Source organism: Halichoerus grypus, chromosome 8 (assembly GCF_964656455.1).
Source record: "Halichoerus grypus chromosome 8, mHalGry1.hap1.1, whole genome shotgun sequence".
In the NCBI taxonomy this organism is placed as follows: domain Eukaryota; kingdom Metazoa; phylum Chordata; class Mammalia; order Carnivora; family Phocidae; genus Halichoerus; species Halichoerus grypus.
The window spans coordinates 91,352,634-91,376,377 of NC_135719.1; the positions used below are offsets into that span (position 1 = coordinate 91,352,634).

At 35.5% G+C, this 23,744-nt stretch overlaps 1 protein-coding gene across 5 annotated transcripts in view; it reads right to left on the reverse strand.

The window, feature by feature from the left end:
- BAZ1A (bromodomain adjacent to zinc finger domain 1A) overlaps positions 1–23,744 on the reverse strand; it is a 92,657-nt gene that overhangs the window by 16,768 nt on the left and 52,145 nt on the right. For 3 of the 5 annotated variants that reach the window (XM_078053561.1, XM_078053562.1, XM_078053564.1), the window contains 14 exons: positions 23,336–23,470; positions 22,455–22,554; positions 21,598–21,764; positions 19,738–19,833; positions 18,946–19,084; positions 17,458–17,604; positions 12,061–12,156; positions 11,710–11,934; positions 10,615–10,804; positions 10,239–10,352; positions 6,907–7,031; positions 3,122–3,718; positions 1,349–1,512; positions 478–632 (listed from right to left, as the gene is read on the reverse strand). In XM_078053561.1, coding sequence (XP_077909687.1) covers positions 478–632; positions 1,349–1,512; positions 3,122–3,718; positions 6,907–7,031; positions 10,239–10,352; positions 10,615–10,804; positions 11,710–11,934; positions 12,061–12,156; positions 17,458–17,604; positions 18,946–19,084; positions 19,738–19,833; positions 21,598–21,764; positions 22,455–22,554; positions 23,336–23,470 — 2,450 coding nt within the window. The remainder of the gene's footprint in view (positions 1–477; positions 633–1,348; positions 1,513–3,121; positions 3,719–6,906; positions 7,032–10,238; positions 10,353–10,614; positions 10,805–11,709; positions 11,935–12,060; positions 12,157–17,457; positions 17,605–18,945; positions 19,085–19,737; positions 19,834–21,597; positions 21,765–22,454; positions 22,555–23,335; positions 23,471–23,744) is intronic. The other 2 variants (XM_078053563.1, XM_078053560.1) reach the window with 2 other exon arrangements.

A 23,744-nucleotide genomic window follows, 5' to 3' on the forward strand; every position in this document is an offset into this window, starting at 1 on the left:
CGTCTTCCCTCCCAGTATCGTATCTCCTTTCCTTCTAGATAATAAACTCCTTAAGGGAAGTTACCCAAAAATAACTCTGAAAGTCAAAGTATCTATCTATAGATATACAGATGTAGGTTCTGATTAATAATTCAAATAATATTTAAGCCTACCACAATTTACTAAGTTTTCCTACAGAAAAGAAAAATGGGTAGTATAAAGTTACTTTAAAACCTTAAGTTCAAAGACTTTTTTTTTAAACTTGAGAAATTATCATTATCCTAACTAGCTGTCTTTTGGCTGCACTAGCACAAAGTAGAGTAAAAGAGGGCCTGAGGTTGAGGAAAATGATCATTTCAGTGGTTACAAGTATTAAAAGTCCTCATGATAAGATTTTAAAACAGTTTTTTAAAGAGAAAGAAACATTTACTAAAAAGAACCATACAGTTGAAGTGGCAAGGAAAAGTGACAGTTACTTTAGAAAAATCCTTTTTGTACCTGTCTTTTACTATGACCTTTGCTTGCTCATCAATTTCCATCTCTTCTACATCTTCATTCACAGTCTTAATGATCCCATTTTCCTTGTTTTCCTCACTTAACAGCTCATACCGTCCACTCTCTAATGCTGATCTCCAGATGTGCCGATCTGTAACCTGTAACAAAACCCAAATTTACCAACCTGGAAAAATGGCATATGTTGTTCCTAAGAAGTATGAGATTCAATGTACACATGAAAAATTCATGAATATTCTATAACAGATTGTGAATCAAAAAGGGATCTAAAAATAAGGTTACTAAGTGGCCAAAATGAAATTCATATCATTCATAGATGGAAGCTTTAGTACCTCACTCTCTCTATAGGGAAATCATAAGCAATTCTAAGATTGGTCACCTGATAGTAGCAAAAAAGTGACAGATGATAGCAAAGGAATGAACAGAACACACATATCAAGCATGAATTACTTACAGATTTTAAAAAGGTAACAAAGAAACCAATAAACAAACCAGACTCAGCAGAGCAGGCAGGAGCTAGTCAAGGAAGAAGAAAATATCCTTACACATTTTAACATCTCAGATGAAAATACCATAAAACAGATATTTAAAAATTACTAAAAATTAGTATTAAAAAGGTCAGTTATGTTCATTACATTCTGTTTAAGAAAGCAGATAGCCATATAGTATATTTAAGAAAGATCTCTATCCATATATAAATATTTTGATATAGGGGAACAAACTTAGTTTTCATAAAAAATATATCACTCCCATGTATTTACTCAAAACACACATGCCTTGCCTATACCAAATAAATTAACAAATATGACCAAAACTTTGGTGATTAGGTAAACTAAAAATGGGAAGAGGTACAAACCTTGATTGCTCCTAATGTTCCTTGGTAGATTCTGTCTTCAATATCCAAAAGAAAATCTCTCAGCCTCAATTCAAGCTGTCTTTCTGCAGACATCTGAGCTGAATCACATGCAGTGGAAGATCTTCCCCGACTATATGTAGGTTTGCTATCAGTTTGAGGTTTGTCTGAAATAGTTATCAATACCTTTATTATGATTTTCTTACTAAAAAATATAATTTCCCCAATGTGATGGTTATGATTGTGAGCTAACTAAAACAAAAACACTTAGTAAATCCTTAAGTGCAAAAAACAAGGGGGTGGAAATGTTTGCACATCAGGTATCTGATAAGGACCTTGTGTCTAGAATATCTGAAGAACTCTTACAACTCAATAAAAAGACATTCCAATAAGAAGAATGGTCAATGAATGGATATGAATAGACTTTTCTTTAAGACATACAAATGGCCAGTAAGACCATGAGAAGTTGCTCAACACTACTAGTCATTAGGGAAATTCACATCAAAACCACAGTAAAGTACCACTTCATACCTCTACAATGGCTAGAATCTAAAAGTCAGACAATAAGTGTTGCCAAGGACGTGGAAAAATTTTAACCCTCATACACTATTGGCAGGAATACAGAATGGTGCAGCTGCTTTGGAAAACAGTATGGCAGTTCCTCAAATGATTACACAGAATTATCACATGACCCAATAATTTCACTCTTAGGTATACACACAAGAGAAATGAAAACTTATGTTGAGACAAAAACCTGTACGCAAATGTTTACAGCAGCATTATTCATAACTGCCAAAATATGGAAACAACAGAAACACCCATCAACTAACATATGATTAAATAAAATGTGTTATATATCTATATAATGGAACATTATTTGGTTATAAAAAGGTATGAAGTACTGGTATGTGCTACAACTTGGATGCACCTTGAAAACATTATGCTAAGTGAAAGCCAGTCACAAAAGACCATATAGTATATGATCACATTCATATAGAATGTTCAGACAAAGAAATTTACAGAGACAGAAAACAAATTTGGGGTTTCTTTTTGAGGTGATAAAAATGTTCTAAAATTGACAGTGTGATGGCTGCACATCTATGAATATAATGAAAACCACTTAATTGTACACTTCAAATGAGTGAATTGTATGGTGTATGAACTAAATCTCAATAAAGCTGTTAAATAAAGAATTGTGATCTACAGTTTTTAATCCTTAAGTACTTTAATCCTAAAGTAGTCATGACAATATGCCGCTAAATTTAAGAGTTCTTTACCTAGACAATCTTTAGTAATAATGAAAACTTAAACCCCAAAACGCCTTACTGCTTTCTCTCATCTGTTATCAAAGAACCAGCCATCATATAGGAGATGTGGCTACCTGATCTGCCCTTGCAGCCAATCTCCAAAGAAGTGATCACTAAGGGAACCTGTCCCTGGACCCTAACCCCTAGTGACTGAACTCTATCATGTCGAATGTCTAAAACTAATGTTAACCTTAGTGCCTTGGGTATTGAGTCTACTGATCGGGGAATGAGCAGGAAGAGTATGGATCTTCGCACATTGCATTCCTCATAATCCAAATGGAACCCAGTGAAATCCTAGAGAGAAACTTGTTTCTCTAACTGGTAAACATTCTCTAACTTGCAAACTGAGAACACCGTCCAAATGAAAGAGAAGGTGTTTTAAATATAGTTCTAAAAGTTTGACAAATGTTTAAACCTGAACCAGAGATTATGGGGAGAGCAAAAGAAACAGTTTTCAATGAAAATTTACCTGAAAAATGAAATTTCTCTTCAGAAAAATGGGCTAGCTGTGCACATATTCTGCTCTTCTCTTGCAACAAAGTTTCTTTTAAGGCACTTTCTCTGTGTCCTCTAGAATTAAGAGCTTCGATCAGCTGGTCTAGCTGTTCACAAGAACTGTAAAAGCACCACCGATTTGGCTTATGCACTGGTTTTGGCAGCTGCAGGGAATCATCACATGGACCTTGGTCAATGTTGGAGGTAGATTCAGACGTCAAAGACTCTCCAGTTTTAGTGGATACCTGAGGATCTTGAGACTGTACACTATTCTGAAATGATGAAGGTCTAGGCAACAGCATGTCTTCAGTGAGACCGGAATAATCCTCTTCAATAAATAATCCAGGAATAGAAGGGAAAATCCAATATCGCCTATACATGCGGTCTCGGCCCAAGGGAAAGATATTGGTACATGCTATGGCACTTTGGATTTTTTTCAAGAGCTCTTTCTCTTTCTGTTGATGTTCCTGTTTTAAAGCTTCTTCCTCATCAGCAGTAAGAGGCTCTCTTGTTACACAGTTGACCTCTTCTCGTCTTGTAAATTCTTTAAATCCATTTTGTCCCCTTTTCCCTATAGTTTAAACATTTGATCATCACCATCATATTTTAAATTTTCATCAGAAAAATATCCAAAAATATCCCAAGTTACTATGTCTTACGTACCAAACTGAATGCCCCCAAAATTCATAGGTTGAAATCCTAAACCCCACTGTGACATACTTGGAGACAGGGCCCTTAAGGAGGTAATTAAGGTTAAATGAGTTCAAAGAGTGGGACCCTAATTCAGGACCGGTGTCCTTTTAAGAAGAGAAAGAGACCAGGGTGCTCACTCTCTTCACCTGTGGGCACAGAGGAAAGGCTGTGTGAGGACACAGCGAGAAGGTGCTACAGCAAGCTGAGGCCTCACCAGAAATCAACCCTGCTGGTACCTTGATCTTGGACTTCCAGCCTCCAGAACTGCGAGAAAACATTTCTGTTGTTTAAGCCCCCCAGTCTGCGGTATTTTTTTATGGCAGCCTGAATAGACTAATACACTACGCTGGTAAGAAACTGGTATACTTAAATACAAGGGACACACAAAAAACTGCAATCTCTATATTGCAGAGTGAGGCAGAGTCTGTCCTTCTGCAACATATGTTCAGTCCGGAGGCAGGAGTCAGCAAACTAACTTTTATAAAGGGCTAGCTAGTAAATATTTTTAGGCTTTGGGGGCCATATGGTTTCTGTCACAGCTGCTCAACTGGGCCACTCTAGCATGAAAGCAGCCATAGACAATATGTAAATGAACAAGCATGGCTGGGTTCAATTAAAACTATGGTCACTGAAATCTGAATTTCATATAATTTTCATATTACAAAATATCATTCTTTTTCCCCCAACTATTTAAAAATGTAAAAATGTAAAAACCAGTTTAACTGGATTATATAAAAACAAGCAGGGCAGATTTGGCCAATGGGTTGTAGTTTACTGACCACTGATTTAAGGTAACAGAACCCCTAATGCTTAGTTGGGTACCTAGCAATTCAAAAGAAGGACATTTCCCAGCAGGAAATGTTTCCCCAGGAGGTATGGCTACATGAGAAACTTCTGATCAAAGAGATGGGAGTAGAAGCATTATATGTAACGTCTGGGTTGTACCTCTTTCTATTTACCTTCTTTCAACTAGCCAGAATGGAGCCATGGGGATAAATCATTTTGGAACATGAGGATGGCAGCAAAACCCTAAGGATGGCAGTACAAACAAGACAGAAAGGGCCTGGATTCCTGGTGCCCTGCCTGGCCTTTTATGATGTGTTGAAGAATTAAACTTGTCCCGTTTCAAACACTGTCAGATTGCTTAGATGGCTGAGGAGTTATTTCTTCTATTTCTTCCTCTTGAAAGGGTCTATAGGAGATTAGAATTATCTGCTGCTTTAAAATTTGGGAAAATTCACCTATAAAGTTGTCTAGAACTAAAGTTTTCTTTATAGGAAGAATTTTTTTTTTTTTTTAATTCAGAGAGAGAGAGAGAGAGAGAGAATGGGGGAGCAGAGCAGGGAAGGGGCAGAGGGAGAGGGAGAGAATCTTAAGCAGGCTCCACGCCCAGCGTAGAGCCCAACACAGGGCTCGATCTCACGACCCTGAGATCATGACCTGAGCCAAAACAAAGAGTTGGACACTTAGCTGACTGAGCCACCCAGGTGCCCTTGTAGAAAGACTTTTAACACTGACTCAAGATCTAATGGTTTAGGACCGTTCACATTTTAAATTTTCTCATGAATCCATTTTTATAATGTGCATTTTTCTAGGATTTTGTTTATTTTTGCCTCCACTTTCAAAGTAATTGCCATAAAACTGTATATGCTATCCCCTTATCTTTAAATTTCTACTTTATCTGTAGTTATGTTGCTTTCCTTTTGAGTCTTAACCTTACTGTGACTCCCCTCCCCCTGCCGCCAAATCAATTTCAAGAAAGGTTTGTCTAGTTTGTATCTTTTTCAAGGAATAAAGTTTTGGCTTTGTTGTCCTCTTCTATTACTTTCTATCAATTTCTGCTTGCATCTATTGTTTCCTTTTATCTGGAGGGATTATTCTGTTTTCTACCTCTAACTTCTTAAATGAATGCCTAGCTCAATTTGCTTTTCTTCTTTCCTAATATGTATTAAAACTAGAAATTTTCCTCTAAGTTGAGGGACTGTATCCAACAAGTGTTAATGTATACTATGATTAGATTTTTTGTCAGTATAGTTTTAAATATTTTCTAGTTTCCATTTATGGTTTCTACTTTGACCTACTACTTAGAAGTGTGTCTTAAAACTCTAATCAAATGAGGTCTTTTGGTTTGGATTTCTAAATCAATTGCATTATAATCAGAAAATGTAGCCTCCAAAATACAGAAATACAGAAAATTTTCTGTCTACTTATAATAACTATTTAGCAAATAATGTAGGAAAAAAAGATACTATCGAAATTACAGGCACAGAGTAAAGTTGAAAATCTCCTTCAATAGTTGTCAAATGAAGATGGTTAAAGATCTTCAGAAGTAATTTGTATCAACAACTTTCAAAAAATATATTCCCTTTGATCCAGCAACTCATTATTCTAAGGTAGTTGATTTCCATTTTCAGCCATATGGTACCAATTGTAAGCATTACTGACCTTTGTATTTCTAGCATCTAAAAGGCATTTAATGCATGTTGAGTATGCTATAGAGTAAAAATTTCTATTTGGCCTAATATAAAATAGTAAATACAAAAACTCAACGAAACTTCCCAATCAAAAGTTGAAATTATGAGAAACTGACCTATAAAAACAATATGAATATTGTTGCTTCTCCCTCAAGTATAACTGACATGAGAATAAAGACTGAATGTAACTTCTAACAGCATTTTTTAACAAAATGGTCACCATTTAAAAAACTTACCGCAGCTACGAGTTAGGTATTTAAAAAACAAACACACCGGGTGCCTGGGTGGCTCAGTTGGTTGGGCAACTGCCTTCGGCTCAGGTCATGATCCTCAAGTCCCAGGATCGAGTTCCACATTGGGCTCCCTGCTCGGCGGGGAGTCTGCTTCTCCCTCTGACCCCCCTGCCATGCTCTCTCTCTCATTCTCTCTCTCATATAAATAAATAAAATCTTAAAAAAAATAAAAGTAAAAAACAAACATACCTTGGAATCACAAATGAAGTAACCTAATACATATTTCAGGATAGCTGAATTATAAAGTGCCTTATTAATTAAAAACAAGCAGGCATGCCCTTAAGAAATTTCTGTATTACCCCTTCTGCCTCTTTTATGTGATCCTGGGTCATCTTCATCTTCAGTGACTGTATCTTGATCAAGTTCCTTTTGCTCTATTTCTTTGCTCTCAGTGCTAGTATCAAAATCTTCTCTTTCTTCCTCCCTTAAGGAAAAAAACAAAGATTATTTTCATTAATGAATATATAATTCCATTCATGAGATATTTATTGCCTGCCTATGAAGTGCTAGCCATTATGTTTAGGAAGTAGTGGACAAGATGACAGAGAGCTTATATTGTCACAGAGAAAACAGGTAATAACACAATTATAAAATTAAAGTATGTAATAACTATTAAAAAATTAGAAGTTCAAGTTGCTATGAAAGCATTTCAAGAAGAACCAAATCTAGTCTCAAGGATCAAGAAAACCTTGCTTGAAGGAGTGACATTTAAACTGTGAGACTAGGGAGACTGGGGAGGGGTAAGGTGGCAGGTGAGAAGAAATCTCCTTTCTAGCAGAGGGGGTAACATGTGCACAGGCTCTGAGCTGAAGAGAAAAGGAAGGAGCTTATCATTTTGAGAAAAATATAAAACAAAAAGAAGTAACCCAAGATATGGATGAGAAAAAGGCAGGGTTAGATCATATTAGGGCTTTGTAGGGCGTTATTCAAAAAGCAATGGGAAAAAAATAGAAGAGTTTAGAAAAGGGAAATGATAGGATTAGAAAGCACTTTGGTTGCTATGTGGAAAATGATCTGGGAGAGAAAGTAGATGAGGGGAGACAAGAGGCCACTATAATAGTCCAGGTAGCTGGCTGGGAGGTGATGGTTGGCTCAGAGTAGAAAGTAAACAAATAGTTGAAGAGAGTAGGTGAATTTCAGATATAGTAAGTAGGCTGAATGAACACAAGATGGATATGTTATCTAATTCATTATACTGTCCAAATTAACCTTGAAATAAGTTCCACCATTTATGTTCTTTATCCAAACAGAGGTTTGCAAACTCAAATGTGTTTAGGAGCCGGAGAGAGAATTTATGAGTGAGGCTAGATGAGGATAAAAAAAATATGAAATGGGAGAATCTGTAACATGCTTATTTTTCTTTTTTTCAAAATTAAGAGATCACAAGGAAAAGATCTGTAACTATAGGAGGTAATGAATAGCAACTAAACTTACTGTAATTATTTCATAACATATGCATATATCAAATCATTATGTTGTACACCCTAAACGATTAATACAGTGTTAGAAGTCAATTATATTTCAATAGAACTGGAAAAGGTTTATAAAATGTAAAAAGAAAATTGAGCTATAACTCACATATCCTAAAATCACCATTTTAAAGTGTACAAATTCAGTGGTTTTTAGTATATTCACAAGGTTGTGCAGTCATTACCCCTATCTAATTCCAGAACAGTTTCATCATCCCAAAAAAAAAACCCCGTAGCCATTAGTAAGTCACTTTCCATTTCCTTTTCCCCACTGCCCTGCTAACCACTTATCTACTTTTTGCTGTGGATTTGCCCATTCGGGACTTTTTATATAAATGGAATCATACAATAATACATGGTCTTTTGTGACTGGCTTCTTTTACTCAGCATAATGTTTTCAAAGTTTATCCACATTGTAGCATGTTTCAGAATTCTATTCCTTTTTATTGCTGAACAACATTGTGTTGTATGGATATACCACCAAAGAAATACATCGTTTTGTTTCTCCATTCATCAACTGATGGACATTTGGGTTATTATCTTTTTTTTTTTTTTTTTTTGGCTATTAAGAATAATGATGCTATGAACTTTTGTATATACATTTTTGGGTGAACATATGCTCTTTTTTTTTTTTTTAAAGATTTTTATTTATTTATTTGTCAGAGAGAGAGAGAGAGAGCACAAGCAGGGGGAGCAGCAGAGGGAGAGGGAGAAGCAGGCTCCTCACTGAGCAAGGAGCCCGATATGGGACTCGATCCCAGGACCCTGGGATCATGACCTGAGCTGAAGGCAGATGCTTAATGACTGAGCCACCCAGGCGTCCCTGAACATATGCTCTTAATTCTCTTCAGTATATACCTAGGAGGGGAATTGCTGGATCACACGGTAACAAAGGGTTTAATTGTCAAAGAGACTGCCAAACTTATCCAAAGCAGCTGCAACATTTTACATCTCCACTTGCAATACATGAGAGTTCCAGTTTCTCCAGATTCTCACCAACACTTCTTATTGTCCCTTAATTGGATTACAGCCATCCTAGCGAATGTGAAGTAATATCTCATGATTTCGATGTGCATTTTCCTAACGACTAATGATGTTGAGTGTCTTTTCATGTGCTTCTTGTATATCTATTTTCTTTGGAGTAATGCCTATTAAAATCCTTTGCCCATTTTTTAATTGGGTTGTTCTTTTATTGTTGAGTTATATGAGTTCTTTATATATTCTGCATATTAAACCATTAGATACAAGATTTGCAAATATTTTTTCCCATTCACTGGGTTGTCTTTACTTTCTTGACAGTGTTCTTCAAAGCACAAAAGTTTTTAATTTTGAAGAAATCCAATTATCTATTTTTTTCTTTGATTGCTTATGCTTTAGGTATCAGATTAACTTTCCCAAGCTATCCAAATTCCATTTCTTAAAATATTGTTGATGGCCACATAAAATAACAGCTGTTACAAGTTTGTGACCTATGGCCTTAAGACTAATAGGTATTTTTATATGCAAGTATAACTAAAAGTCAAGTATACGAATTTCAGAATACTGAGATTTTTAGTACCTTCCTTTGCAGATTTCATAAAAAAATTATTTCTGCAAAATTTGAATATGGTTTGCCATCTACAATATGCAAAAATTCCCACTTGTCTTCATAGCCAATTTTCATCCCAAATATTTTCAAATGCAACAGAGTACTTAAGTCACTAAATTACTTAAGGTGCTTCCATCTTCTCCCAATGCCATCTATTAAGACCTCCAATTTCATCCCTATTCCTCAAACTCAGAGGAGCTTTGTGAAAACAGTGTACAACTCTGATGGTGGTGGTGGTGGTGGAGGGGAGAGATACCATTATTAATGCTAGAAATGTATTACTGGTTAAAAATAGCCTATTGAAAGGTTTTCTGGGCAATTATCATTTACAACATTAATTCTATGAGAAAATGAATTCTAGATTCCCTGAAAGTATTTTTTAACATAACACATGTATACTTGAGAACTGTATATATGTAAATTTCATAGGCCCACTGGTATAATTATTATGTACCTATAAATAAAAAAAACTAGAAAACTAGTTTTTAAAACTTTTGAAAAGCATTTTAGAGTTTAAGGTGCTAATTTTTATTCTTTACGTAAAGCCCAATGAGCACTGTAATTCAAACCATACCCAACAGATGTATCTGCAGCTGAATTTCTCTGCTCCTCTTCCTTCAGTTTCTCTTGTTTCTCTTTCATTTTTTGTTCTTGTTCCTTCAGTTTTTCTTCCTTCCTTTTACGAATTCTGAAAGTCAACATAAAATATTATAGTCTACTTGATGGAAGATACTTTAAACTTCTGGCATATTGCTTTAATCATAAAACTATGGAAAGTGCTCTAAATGTTACCACAAGTTATAATGTAGTAATTTATTCATAACCTCTTAGTTAAGCCATCGAACATCAGTGTGAGCCAATATCACATTACAGCCCAATGTGAAATATCGTTTTAGATGCAAAGAAATAAACAGCCTTCATTAGCACAACTGCCTATAATTATCTCTTACCTAGCAGCTGCTTCTTCCCTCTCTTTCCGATGTTGTTCTGCTTTTAACTCCCGGAACTCTTGCTTTGCCTGTCGTAATATATCAACGTAATCTTCAATGAAATCCCTAGTAGAAACTAGGGTCAGGAGTTTCCCACAGAGAGCATGAAGTATCTTCATTTTTTCTCCTGTCAAAAATTGGTAAATAACTTCTGTATCAACAATGACAAAAAGGAGTTGTTTGAAAAATCTTAATTTGTGGCTCAATGTGAAAATGCTTAATAAAGAATAGGTAAAAGTCTCAAGATCAAACATGCCAATGGCATGTCTTCAGAAAGAAGCACCTCTGAATCCAAATTAACAGATATGTGACATACAGGCATTTCAAATACAAATAACTACCATATAGACCAGTTAAATAGACATGAAAAATTTTCTAATGACAAAGAATTCTTTTCAAGTTTTAATTTTTAGGCTCACTTAGGAAGTTCAAATAAAAACTAAATTATTACCATATGAATTAAAAAAATGGCAACAGGCAAATCACTACTCTGAAAATACTGCACAAAAACACTACTATAAATTATAAAAACTGTGAATGTTGGAATGAAGGCACTCTACTTTTATTATATGTCCTCTTAAGCATATTAAAGTAAGCTCTACGTATTTGTGCATTGTAATTTTTTATTTAAAAAAGGAAGTGAAAAGTAACTTCATCTTAACTTTATATACCATTTCTCATACCTCAAGCACTATTTAAGCATATGTTAGAATTTAGCAGCTACAGCTTAGATTTCTGATACACTGATGAATAAGAAAGCTAGCTAATTCTCACTTACCCTTCTAAATTTAGTAGATTAACCACAGAATTTTAAAGTAATAGAAAATCCAAATGAAAAAGAAAAGAACATCAGAAACAGAGCTAATATGAATAACAACAGTAGTCTCCATCTGGGTCACTATTTGTATTCCAACAATTTTTTTAAGGACGGTTCTCCTTCTCTTTTAACACTGCTATCATCTAAAATTTCTCATCAGGACCTAGTCTTCTGGGCTCAAGAGACAGAAGAGGGGAGGAAGTGGGCAGGTTATCCAAATTCCAACTTGCAAAGTTTACCTGGTGTCAAATCATACACTGAAGTGCTTGCCAGTTTCTTCACTAGGCTGGGATTGCTCAAACGAAGCTCCATACAGGCGTCATCGGTAGCGTCAAATCCGCCTCGCTTTTGATATCTGTACTTTGCATTTGCTGATGTTACATCAGCACCTGAAGCTAAGATGTGCAGTCTGAGGATTTCAGAAAGAGTGCAGCTATCAAGATCCAAGCTTTTCAAACTGCAGCCTATAGTTGTTAAGAAATGAAACTGTCATTTAGAATATAAGCCATAAATCCTCAGCAATGTAAAATGTACCTTTGTAAAATTAAAAATAAAAAGCCAAACAAAACCAAAATAAAACCCACACATACCCTGGTGCAACTGCGGCCACGCAGCTGCCAGAGATGCAACTGCAGACAGTGCAGATTTTGTGGGGTCTGCATCTTCATCCAAAGCCTCTGTTAAATCTTTAAGGAAATAAATACTTTATTCTAGTGCAAATCAAAACTGGAATATTTGGGAATAACGCCCTTCTAAAATGATGAAAGAAACAGCAAACAGCTTAACATTCAGGAACCGCAAAAGAACCAACACTAGGTACAACAAGCATCATTCACATTCTGCCTAGTGTCCACCTCGAACTATGAATCCCAAGACATGTACTGCACACTCATATTTTCCTTAGTTAACACAGAAGACAATTTCCAAGTTACCAACAAGATGCACATACACATTCCCCCCAAAATGGTAAAATGCACTTTTAAAAACAAATCTCCTCACTCGATATAACTTTAGAAAAGTCTATTTTGAAAATCAGAATCTATTTGAAGATCCCCAATCTTTTATAAATATTTTAAGATTGAATCAAAACAAAGTAGGGTTATAATCATCACAAAACCAACACAGAAAAAGAACTAGAACAACTTAAAGATAGCTGTCTCTTAACCACTGATTTATCCTCTTCACTGAAAGTTCCTGTTTTTACTTTGAAAACTCTCCAATCTAAGAAACAACAGGAAGATTACCCTGCATTTTCTAAGTAAATTGCTTTTTAACTCTGAAAATCATGCCTAGCTTACAAACAAGACTACAGAGTAAATCTACTGGCACAAATTGTATTTAAAGCATTAGCATATGTAATTATTCCTAATTATAACACATAGATGATAAAAAAAATTAAAGTGTCAACTATGAAAAAACTTTAAGCTTACAAAAAAACCTCTTGTTATATCATAGAATGGTGGGCATAACTTCAGACTGAGTCAGATAATATATATTCTAGTCTCAGCACTGCCAGTCCCCTAGTTCCTAGTTGTGCAGCCTTCAGACAAATCACTTAATTGGCTTCATTTTTCTTAAAGGAGTGAGTCTCGATCAGCAGTTTTTAAATTCTTCAAATATGTCTTGGGAGTCCAATACAAAAGAGATAAATGTTCCCTTTGTTCAGTGGGATATGGAGATGATAATCCTGCCCATTCATCTTTCCAATTCTCCTGCAGTGGCACCAAGGAATCCCTTTACAACTCACAGTACTCCATGGATTAGAGCTGGAAAATCGCTGGGCAAAACTGGTTCTGTGGTTCCTTAACCTTCTACTATGTTTCCCTTCTGAAAGTTCACAAGCTGACAAAATGAACCTCAGAGAAAAGATCTACTGTCCTTTACTAAAAGGAAAAAGGCAGCTCTGGGATCATGTCTGATTACAATCATTGACAATTTCATAGCAGTTAAAGCATAAACACTACCACACAGAAGTTATCTGACTGAACATTGCATATATGCAGAAGTTATTCCTACCAGGCCCTGAATCCAGTCCAAATGCAAGACATTATATTCCTTCTTACCATGGAAATACTAGAGCTAAAACTTCCTCAATTTTCATTTTACATGGAAAGCCACAGAAAATTAATAGGCACTCTAAAATTAACACCAGTCTTAGTTACAGAACTGTAAAAGTGGACTGGTCCTTTTCCTTTGCACCAATCACCACATTCAACCTATTTTATCTGTAGTAACTTTTAACTTCCTAGGACAAAGTTATAAAGGCCTTAGGAAATGGACAACCAACAAAATGAGTTTACTTTTAATTGTTTAATTGTCAAGTACCATGTTAAAATATGTATTTTTTTTAAAGATTTTATTTATTTATTTGACAGAGAGAGACACAGTGAGAGAGGGAACACAAGCAGGGGGAGTGGGAGAGGGAGAAGCAGGCTTCCCGCCAAGCAGGGAGCCCTATGCAGGGCTCGATCCCAGGACCCTGGGATCATGACCTGAGCCGAAGGCAGACACCTAATGACTGAGCCACCAAGGCGCCCCAAAATATGTATTCTTTAACTCAATTATCTACCAAATGGCACTCTCAAGAAACTGTATTATTACTCTAGGATTTGCTTAGAGACAGTCACTTGGGTACATCATACCAAGAGAATACAGTTGACTCTTGAACAACACATGTTTGAACTGTGAGGGACCACTTATAAGTAGATTTTTTAAAAAAGATTTTTTGTATTTATTTATTTGAGAGAGAGAGAGAGATTTAGAGAGCAAGCAGGGGGAGGGGCAGAGGGAGATAGAGAGAGAATCTCAAGCCGACTCCATGCTCAGTGTGGAGCCCGATATGGGGCTTGATCTCATGACCCTGAGATCATGACCTGAGCTGAAACCAAGAGTTGGAGGCTTAACTGACTGAGCCACCCAGGAGCCCCTATAAGTAGTTTTTTTTTTTTTTTTACAATATAGTACTGTAAATGTATTTTCTCTATAACATTTTCTTTTCTCTAGCTTACTTTATTGTAAGAATATAGCATATAATACATATAACATACAAAATATGTGGTATTTGACTGTTTATATTATCAGTAAGGCTGCCAGTCAACAGTAGGCTGCTAATAGTTAAGTTTTGGGGGAGTCAAAAGTTATACACGGATTTTTGGCTGGGGGTGGGGAGGGTTGGCATTCCTAACCCCTGTGTTCTTCAAGGGTCACCTGTACAGCTGAACTGTATGTTATGATTATCTGAAAGTTACATTTATCATCACAGTAACCTAGAATCTACAATTTCAACACTAAACAATGATATTTTAGCAAATACACAAAACTATGCTATGTAAGGATACTCTTCTTCCTACACTTTGAAGGGCTTTTAAGTTCATGATATAAGACTGAAGAGAGGAACTGAAATTTTTAATGTAAGATTTAAAAAATTCTTGGTCCAAATTTCCAAGATTTGATATAAAAAAAGGGAGACCAAAGGCCAAAGATTTTAGTTTTTTTTTTTTTTTTTTTAAGATTTTTTATTTATTTGAGAGAGAGAATGAGATAGAGAGAGAGCATGAGAGGCGGAGGGTCAGAGGGAGAAGCAGACTCCCTGCTGAGCAGGGAGCCCGATGTGGGACTCGATCCAGGGACTCCAGGATCATGACCTGAGCCGAAGGCAGTCGCTTAACCAACTGAGCCACCCAGGCGCCCCAGATTTTAGATCTTCTTGAAGATGGATAATTTTATAGGCAATGTTAGGGAAACAAATATTCAAATTTTCAACATCTTTGCCATATTATGAGGTAATATAGCATAGCCAGTATGAGGCTCCAGGGCAGACTGCCTGAGTCTGTATCCCATCACTTTTTTTATTAAACATGTTTCTTTGGGCAAGTTAATTAAACTCCTTAAGTCTAAGTTTTTTTGTAAGTAAAGGCAGAAAATAAGTATTAATAATCTACCAATTTACTATACCTACCTATCTATGCCACAAGGATGATGTGACCATTAAATGAAATTATATATATATAATGTCTTACATCACTTGCTTTCAGAAAGAACTGTGGGAAAGCTTTTTTGTTACAGAGATAGGAGAACATGGGTAAAATAACCTGGGAGAATAGTCTAGGATCCTTACTGTAACTGAAATAATTATGTAAAATGTAGTCAATACAGGGGCACCTGGGTGGCTCAGTCGTTAAGCGTCTGCCTTCGGCTCAGGTCATGATCCCAGGGTCCTGGGATTGAGCCCCGCATTGGGCTCCCTGCTCAGTGGGGAGCCTGCTTCTCCCTCTCCCAGAGTCACCTGCTTTTGTTTCCGCTCTCACTGTGTCTCTGTCAAATAAATAAATAAAATCTTAAAAAAAAAAAAAAATGTAGTCAATACAACAGGGAAGTGGAGAAGGGTGGAAAAACTCCAAAGCATATTTTTTCCCCTTAACATTTAAATAAATATCTTCAAAGGAGCATTAAAACTTTTATTTAATGACCAATACTTATTCAGAGGTAGACCTTGTATTAGTATGTATAGATTAGTCCTTTACAGGATTAGAGCTATAAAAATTACAGATCAATCATGAAAGGAAAATGCAATGGCAATACAAACACCAGTACACATATATTTTCTTTACACTAGCTGATTTTCCAACATAATTTCCTTGTCACCCCACTTTTTGTCATCTGTACAAAACTACAAAATTCATTTGCTTCAAATCCTGAATTAAATACAGATTTATGTCTTACATTAAGGTCAGAATTTGGTTCATAACCCTGTGATGTTATTGGTCATTAAGACAATCTAATGGCTAAAAGAATGAATATTTGCCACATTTTCTGTCTTAGATAATCCATCTTTAGTGCTGGTACTTGCTATCTTAGAAAATCTTTAGACTTTTATAAATGGTTTGCCCTTCCATCTTCCCTTTAGTAGAGTCTCATTTTATGGACTAAGTCATCTGAGATGACAAAAGGGACAATGCTGTTAAAATGATCTTGATAAGGGACCTATGGTGATTAGCACTCAAGAATATATTTTGTTTGAACTCAGGCTGTAAAATATAAAGAAAACCAACATCAGATGCATACTTATCATTATCCTGTTGCTTCAGGGACCAGGCATAAAAAAAATGAGCTCAAATTACCTAAGGTCAACAATACTATCTGAATGCAAGAATGTCACATCTTTTTGTATCGAGACTGCTAACAAAATGTCTCCCAAAAGTTATTCCTTATTGTGAATTTTTATGCAATACACTGAAGTATTGTTTAATAAGGCTTCTGATCCTAAATCTCTTATGTGACAAAGTTCACGGAGAGTATAAATTCAGGAAGCCAAATCAATCTTTTACTACACATGCTTAACAATTCCTCTGATTAAGGTAAGTCCTAAACAAAATAGAGAACATACTCTGTTTTAAAAATAAAAAAGGGTTTCTCCAAGAATTATTCCTACGTTAATATGTACACACACACTGACTTTAGATATTTAAGTGCACAGAATTTAAACAGCAAAATTTCTAGTTCAAACTGCTGGTGAAATAAAAAAATTAAATTTTACTTGACTCTGATCTATAAACTGTCACATTGCAAATGAAATCAACAAGAGTATTTTCAGTTTAAGTATTGGTAACAATTATTAAAGTATTTCCTTAGGTGGGGGCAAAAAAAAAAAAAAATCAGTGCCATTTAGCAGACTCTCTTGGAATTAGATACTGGTCAATGACATCTGTAATGTTCCTAAATCATAGGAGAAATCTAAAGGAATAAAAAGCAAGATAGATTTTGGGGGGGGAGAGTAGATATTGTAAAGGTCATCAGAAGCAGTACATTAAACCAATATTTTTATAAAACAACTGATAATGTATTGTTCATATATGACTCAAGAACTGGGGGACTTGAACAGCTATATTTTATAATTGTAAAAGTGAGGTTAATTTTCAGATAACCTTCAAAAATCAGTTCCAAAGCTACAAAGCTACTATCAATCAGCAATAACACTGAATTCTGACCTTTGGTGTCAGCATCCGTTATTTGCTCTTTGGCTACTTCCTCTTCTTCTTCAGCTATCGCCTGGAAGATGGCAGTCAGGAAGAAAAAAAGCAATTCACATAGTGGGCCTTCACTGTCATTTCCTACAAGAGCTTCCTCTAACACTTCTGTGAATAAAATGTTTAAAATGAATTTAAAGTTCTGTTCATGTACTGAAAAAACAACTCCATTGGAATAAACATTTTAATCAAACAACAGCCTGTGTAATTATTTTAAGTGTCCATTTATCAAAGTAGAGTATTATCCAAGGCAAAATCAAAAAACGATTTATAATGATTATAACAAAATACAATAAAATCATAAGCCAAAATCACTACATTCAAGAAAGTCAAATTAGCCTCAGCAGATCAATACCATATTTCCTTTTAAGTTTAAATTTCAGGTGTAATTAAGGCACATGTTAAAAATTATCATTTTATTCTAATATGAATAACAACTCAAAGATTTGTTATTGTTGCCCCATTGTTCTCAAGAGCTATGTGGGACATTAATGTTTACCGCATAGGAGAGGTAATCATAAGTATGAGGTATAATTTTAATATTGTATCCAAATCATAAATGTTATCTAATTTATCTTACCTAAACCAGCATTGTCTAGACCTTCTTGATCTGTAAGTCACAATGATTCATGCCTAACCCAGCTCATAAAGAGAAATTGAAGGAATGTGAAAGCCCCCTCCTGAAGAGTACACTTTTATTAAAATAACAGTGACATTATAATTCTGTCTTTGAGGGTCTTTATTTTGATTTTAAGAAAATTATTTTGCTATTTGACAATTAAAAATCCAAAATGAGATCCAAAGCCCTTCTCAATTAATGTAGTTCTTATAATGTTTATACAAAGTAAAAGTATGGAGTCAATGCAGAATCACAAATTAGAGGTTGGCAGTAACTTGTCTCTAAATTCAGCTGATGTCAATTCCTTCCTTTCCCGCACTTACATAAACCATGACACCTTCAAGAAGAGTAATCTATTCCTTCACTCCCTTAAATTTACCGAGCAGACCTGACCAATGGAATATGACAGAAATAAGGCTTGCCAGTTCCAAGCCTAGCCTTTAAGAAGGCTGGCAGTTTCTGTCCTCTTCTTCTTGGAGCCCTTAGCTGCCACATAAGTAGTATAGGCTACCCTGATGGAGCGGGATGCCACATGGAGGAGCACTGAGGCACCAGGCATGTGTGTGAGGAAGCCATCTTTTTTTATTTTATTTTTAATTTTTTAATTTTAATTTTAATTTTAATTTTTTGTGAGGAAGCCATCTTGAACATCCAATCAGGTAAGCCTTCAGATGACTCCAGTCCCAGCCACTTCCTGTAACCACATGAGAGACCCCAAGAAAGGGCTGGACAGTTAGGTCCAGTGACTCTACAGAACTCTGAGAGATACTAACTTTTTGTTTTAAACCACTAATATTAGGGTGAACTATTAACACAGCAATAGCACTTGCCTAGGGTTACTCCCTCAGGAAACTCATCTTGAAGATCAAAAAGTTCCCCAAAAGCATTAAGAAACTCCAAAACCATCAGAGCATCACCGAAGATTTCAGGAGGTAGTCTAGTCTTCACTGGAGTTGGTTCTGGAAGTTCCTGAAAGATTAAACAATCTATATAACTATTTGAACCAAGTACAGAAAACTGTAAAAGGTATATACATACACTTTGCTGAATAAGATTTATTTCAGGCAGACTAGTGGTTCTCAACCCTGGATGTTTATCACAATCACCTTTGGAACTTTTAAAATTATAGATGTCTTGGCCTTATTCCAGCTTTACTAAAATACAGTCCCTAGGGACTTTTTTCTTTATCGAACTAAGAACAACTTTGGGCTGATGTATACTTCTGACTACATTTTCTAGTTAAGAGGGACTTTTAACCTAGATTCTGAGATCAAGTCATTAGCTGCATCAATATGATCTTCAATGCAGGATCTCCTTAGGATATGGAATAGAATTAATCCATCTGCTGAACTTACAAGTGGTTCCATACAAACTGAGACGAATGATAATACTGGATCATCAACGATCATACAAATGACCAATTATGTCTGCAGAATTAGAGTCTTTTCAAAGTCTGTCATAAAATACTAACAGTGCTGCTCTGGAACTCTATAGCATTTGCTTAATTGGCTATTTCCTCTTAGTTAAATATGAAGCCACTATTAAGAAGAAAAATTTCATCAGCAAAGCCACATAGGGCACATAGAGCATAGGTGTGAAACATCACATAACATACTTAATACCTTAAGATCGTCACATTCCATATCTTCTCTAGGTTTACTCCACTGTTTTAAGTATTCCATATATTTTCGCTTTTCTTCACGTAATTTTTCTCTTTCCTAAAACAAAAGGTTAATAAAATTTTTTATAAGAATTTTATAAGGCAACATCAGCATCACCTGGGAACTTGTAAGAATTACAAATATTTGGGCCCTAACCCGGACCTACTGAACAAGGAACTCTCACGTTGAGATCCAGCAGTTGATGTTTTAGTAAGTCTTTCTGGTGATTTTGATGCATGCTAAAGTATTAGAATCACTGATCAAAACAATGCTTGCCTAACACTACTGCTACAAAGATGGAAAATGTCTCATACATAACAGCCCATGGATAAATATTAATTCAATTTGACCCTGCCTATAGGGGCTCTCCTATTTCAAATCAATTAAATCTTGACAAAGTAAAGTAACAAATTATTAGAGTACCTAATGGCGCAGTTGGTTAAGCATCTGACTCTTGGTTTCGGCTCAGGATCTCAGCATCCTCAGAATGAGTCCCTAGCTGGGCTCCACTCTCAGCGGGGAGTCTGCTTGAGATTCTCTGTCTCCCTCAAATAAATAAAATCTTAAAAAAAAAATGCTATCTCTAAATGTTACCACATTTAGATTACAAGTGGTTTTCTTGTCCTCTACATTTTCTGGAGTGTACATGTATTAGATACCTCCACCCCCATCCCAATGGCCTATTTGAAATAGTTCAAGAAACTACAGGCAATTTAAATGAGCACAGGGTGTAAAAGTATTAGCTAGGGGTACTTGTGAATAGCCCAGAAAACCAATGACACTTACTGACTCTGGAGAAAGCCAGCTACAGAATTCTCTAAAGAATATCTACCACTAAAGATTATAATAAAAGATTTGCTGAAAAACCTATTTTTACAGATACTTTATTCTTCAAGGAGAATAAGAACACCAATAATTCTTGGGGCGCCTGGGTGGCTCAGTCATTAAGCGTCTGCCTTTGGCTCAGGTCATGATCTCATGGTCCTGGGATCGAGCCCCGTATCGGGCTCCCTGCTCAGCGGGGAGCCTGCTTCTCCCTCTCCCACTCCCCCTGCTTGTGTTCCCTCTCTTGCTGTGTCTCTCTATGTCAAATAAATAAATCTTAAAAAAAAAACACAAAAACACTAATAATTCTTGTTATTTGTAGATTTTATTGTATTTTTCTAATTACATATTTTACTTCTGCCAGTTTTATGCATATCATCTTCCCTAAATTTGGAAGTCTAAATAATGAAGAAAATCAACTTTAGAACTGATGAGCACTGGGTGTTATATGCAACTAATGAAGTTTTGAACACTACATCAAAAACTAATGATATACTATATGTTGGCTAACAGAACAGAATAAAAGAAACGAATTGTACTTAAGAGGCTTTGGGGTTTAAAGGCATGTATATATATGCTGAACCTTAAATTATTCATTAAATTTTCCAAAGCAAAAGAGAGATAAACCAATAACTGTTTATCAGTGCTCTATACAACTAGAAATGTCAATCAAAGTGGTAAAAGCATTTGAAAATTAACCATGAATTTATTTATTTATTTTTTCCCTAAAGATATCATTTATTTACTCGTCAGAGAGAGAGGGAGAGAGAGAGAAAGAGAGCACAAGCAGGGGGGGCAGCAGGCAGAGGGAGAAGCAGGCTCCCTACTGGGTAGGGAGCCTAACACAGGACTCGATCCCAGGACCCCGGGATCATGACCCGAGCTGAAGGCAGACACTTAACTGACTGAGCCACCCAGATGTCCCCCATGAATTTAAATATGTAAATCATACTATTTTTTATATAGAGAGCATAGCTAATATACTTGAATGAATACCTTTTCCCTTTCTATTTTAAGTCTCTCTTTTTCCTCTTTTTTCTTCAGTCTCTCTTCTTCAACAATTTTCTTCAATTCTTCCTTCTTTTTCTCTTTATCTTCCTTTTCTTTTTTCTTTGCTTCTAGGGCATCTGCTTTTTCTCTTTTTAATTTAGCCTTTTCAAAAGCTGTGGAGAAGATCAAACTTAGAACTGTTCACAGACAGAAAACAACACATTTTTTAATGTAAAAAAAGGATCCCTGAAATATTTTATGGTTAAATGTGATCGGTAGAGACTCACAGGGGTTGTAAATTGCTGGAGGGAGCCAGCAGGTGATTAAAATGGGAAAGCAAGTTGGCTGGGTTTAAGACAAACTACTGCACTGGGACAAACATATACCTGCCTTTCAAAGCCCTGCTACTCAAAGTGTGGTCCTAAGACCAGTAGCAAAGTATCACTTTGTTAGAAATGCAGAATCTCTTCTCCCACACAGACCTACTAATTTAGAATCTTCATAAGATTCCCAAGTGATTCATATATATAGTCAAATCTGGAAAGCAATATTTTATAAAGCTGTGTGAATCAAACAAATGGCCCCAAACAGTCTGTAAGCCATAGAAACTCCAACTTGTGCTTAATCTAGCATTAGGTTGGTTTAATAGGGGATATGCTATACCTTGAAATACTGTTTTAAGAGATGAACACAGGTCTCATTTATCATAAAAATCTATAGATACCTGAGGGGAGAAAACTATTTATGCTAAAAAAAAAAACCCAAATAAAAGAAATATGTCATTTCAGAAACACTCCCTACCAAGCACAGAGAAATATTCTTTCCTGTACGTAAACAGTTTTTGGAGAGAATGTTAAACTCACCCAGTGACTTCATTTCTTCTTGTTTCAAAAGTTTGTCTCTTTCTTTAATAGCTTTGTTCCTATAACTTGCAATAGTCTGTTTATTAGCAATGCTGTCCTCCTAAAAAACAAGCCAAGAAACTAAAGTTGTAGAATACCACAACTTTTACAAACTGATGGTCAGCTTTGTTTTTACAGTCATAAAAATTTTAAAACCCATCAAGTATACTTTCTTTATACAATAAGGTTTTATTCTAAGCATAATTGAACTTTTAATAACTTTAATCATAGTAACATAGAGAATATGAGTTAGTTCTATAGCTCTACAAATTAGTACAAAAACCTCCTAGGAAAAACCACCAGTGATCTACAAGGAGAGCCTTAGAAATATGCATTAGAAAAACAAAAAAAATTGTCCAAGGTACCTTATAAACTAAATGGTGTAGACATCAAATGTGAAAGAGGTGCATGTCAAGAGAGTTCTTATGGTCAATGTTAAATAATGCCAAAAGATTTTTTTACTCTATTTCTTGGGAGAATAATGGTCTGTAATAACCTGCTTAGTACGATATTTTTATTATCTTTTATCTTTTAAATGTTCTTCACGTTTCAATCCCATAATTTATCCTCTGTATTTCTCCTGCTTTACATTTCAGTAACTGCTTATATGCTTGCTTCCACTTTGGTATAAAATCCCTGTGGCATTAAAGCTATGTCTAATTCACACTTGAAACTTCTACAAGCCTCACTGTTAAGTAGTTATCAACATACAGTACACACACTGTATACAAAGGAATGTATTCCTTCCTAAGGCTATGTGCACGAGGGGAGCCAAACACTGCTCTTAATTTTGAACAGTTTTATTAAGAGCTACAATGTAGTTTTTACCGTTCTCTACTTACCTGACTAATAGATACTCGTTTGGGAGGTCTTCCTCTTCTTCTGTTAGTAGGACTAAAGATAAATGTGGGTGGATCATCAGGGAAGAAGTAAGAAAAATCTTGTTCCGCTATTTTATATGTTGAAAGAGATGACGCCTTCATAAAAAAAAAAAAAAGACATAAGGTACAGTAATAACACCATTAGGAAACCATACATAGATGTGCTCTAAAATGTCATAGGACTGCTGTGAAAGACAAGGTCAAAAACATTAGAATTTCATGTGTTAATAAACAGTAACACACATTTTAAAATTTTCTCTCCCTTATGGTTTTTATTTTATTTTTTTAAAAGATTTTTATTTATTTATCAGAGAGACAGAAAGAACAAGCAGGGGGAGCGGCAGGCAGAGGGAGAGGGAGATGCAGGCTC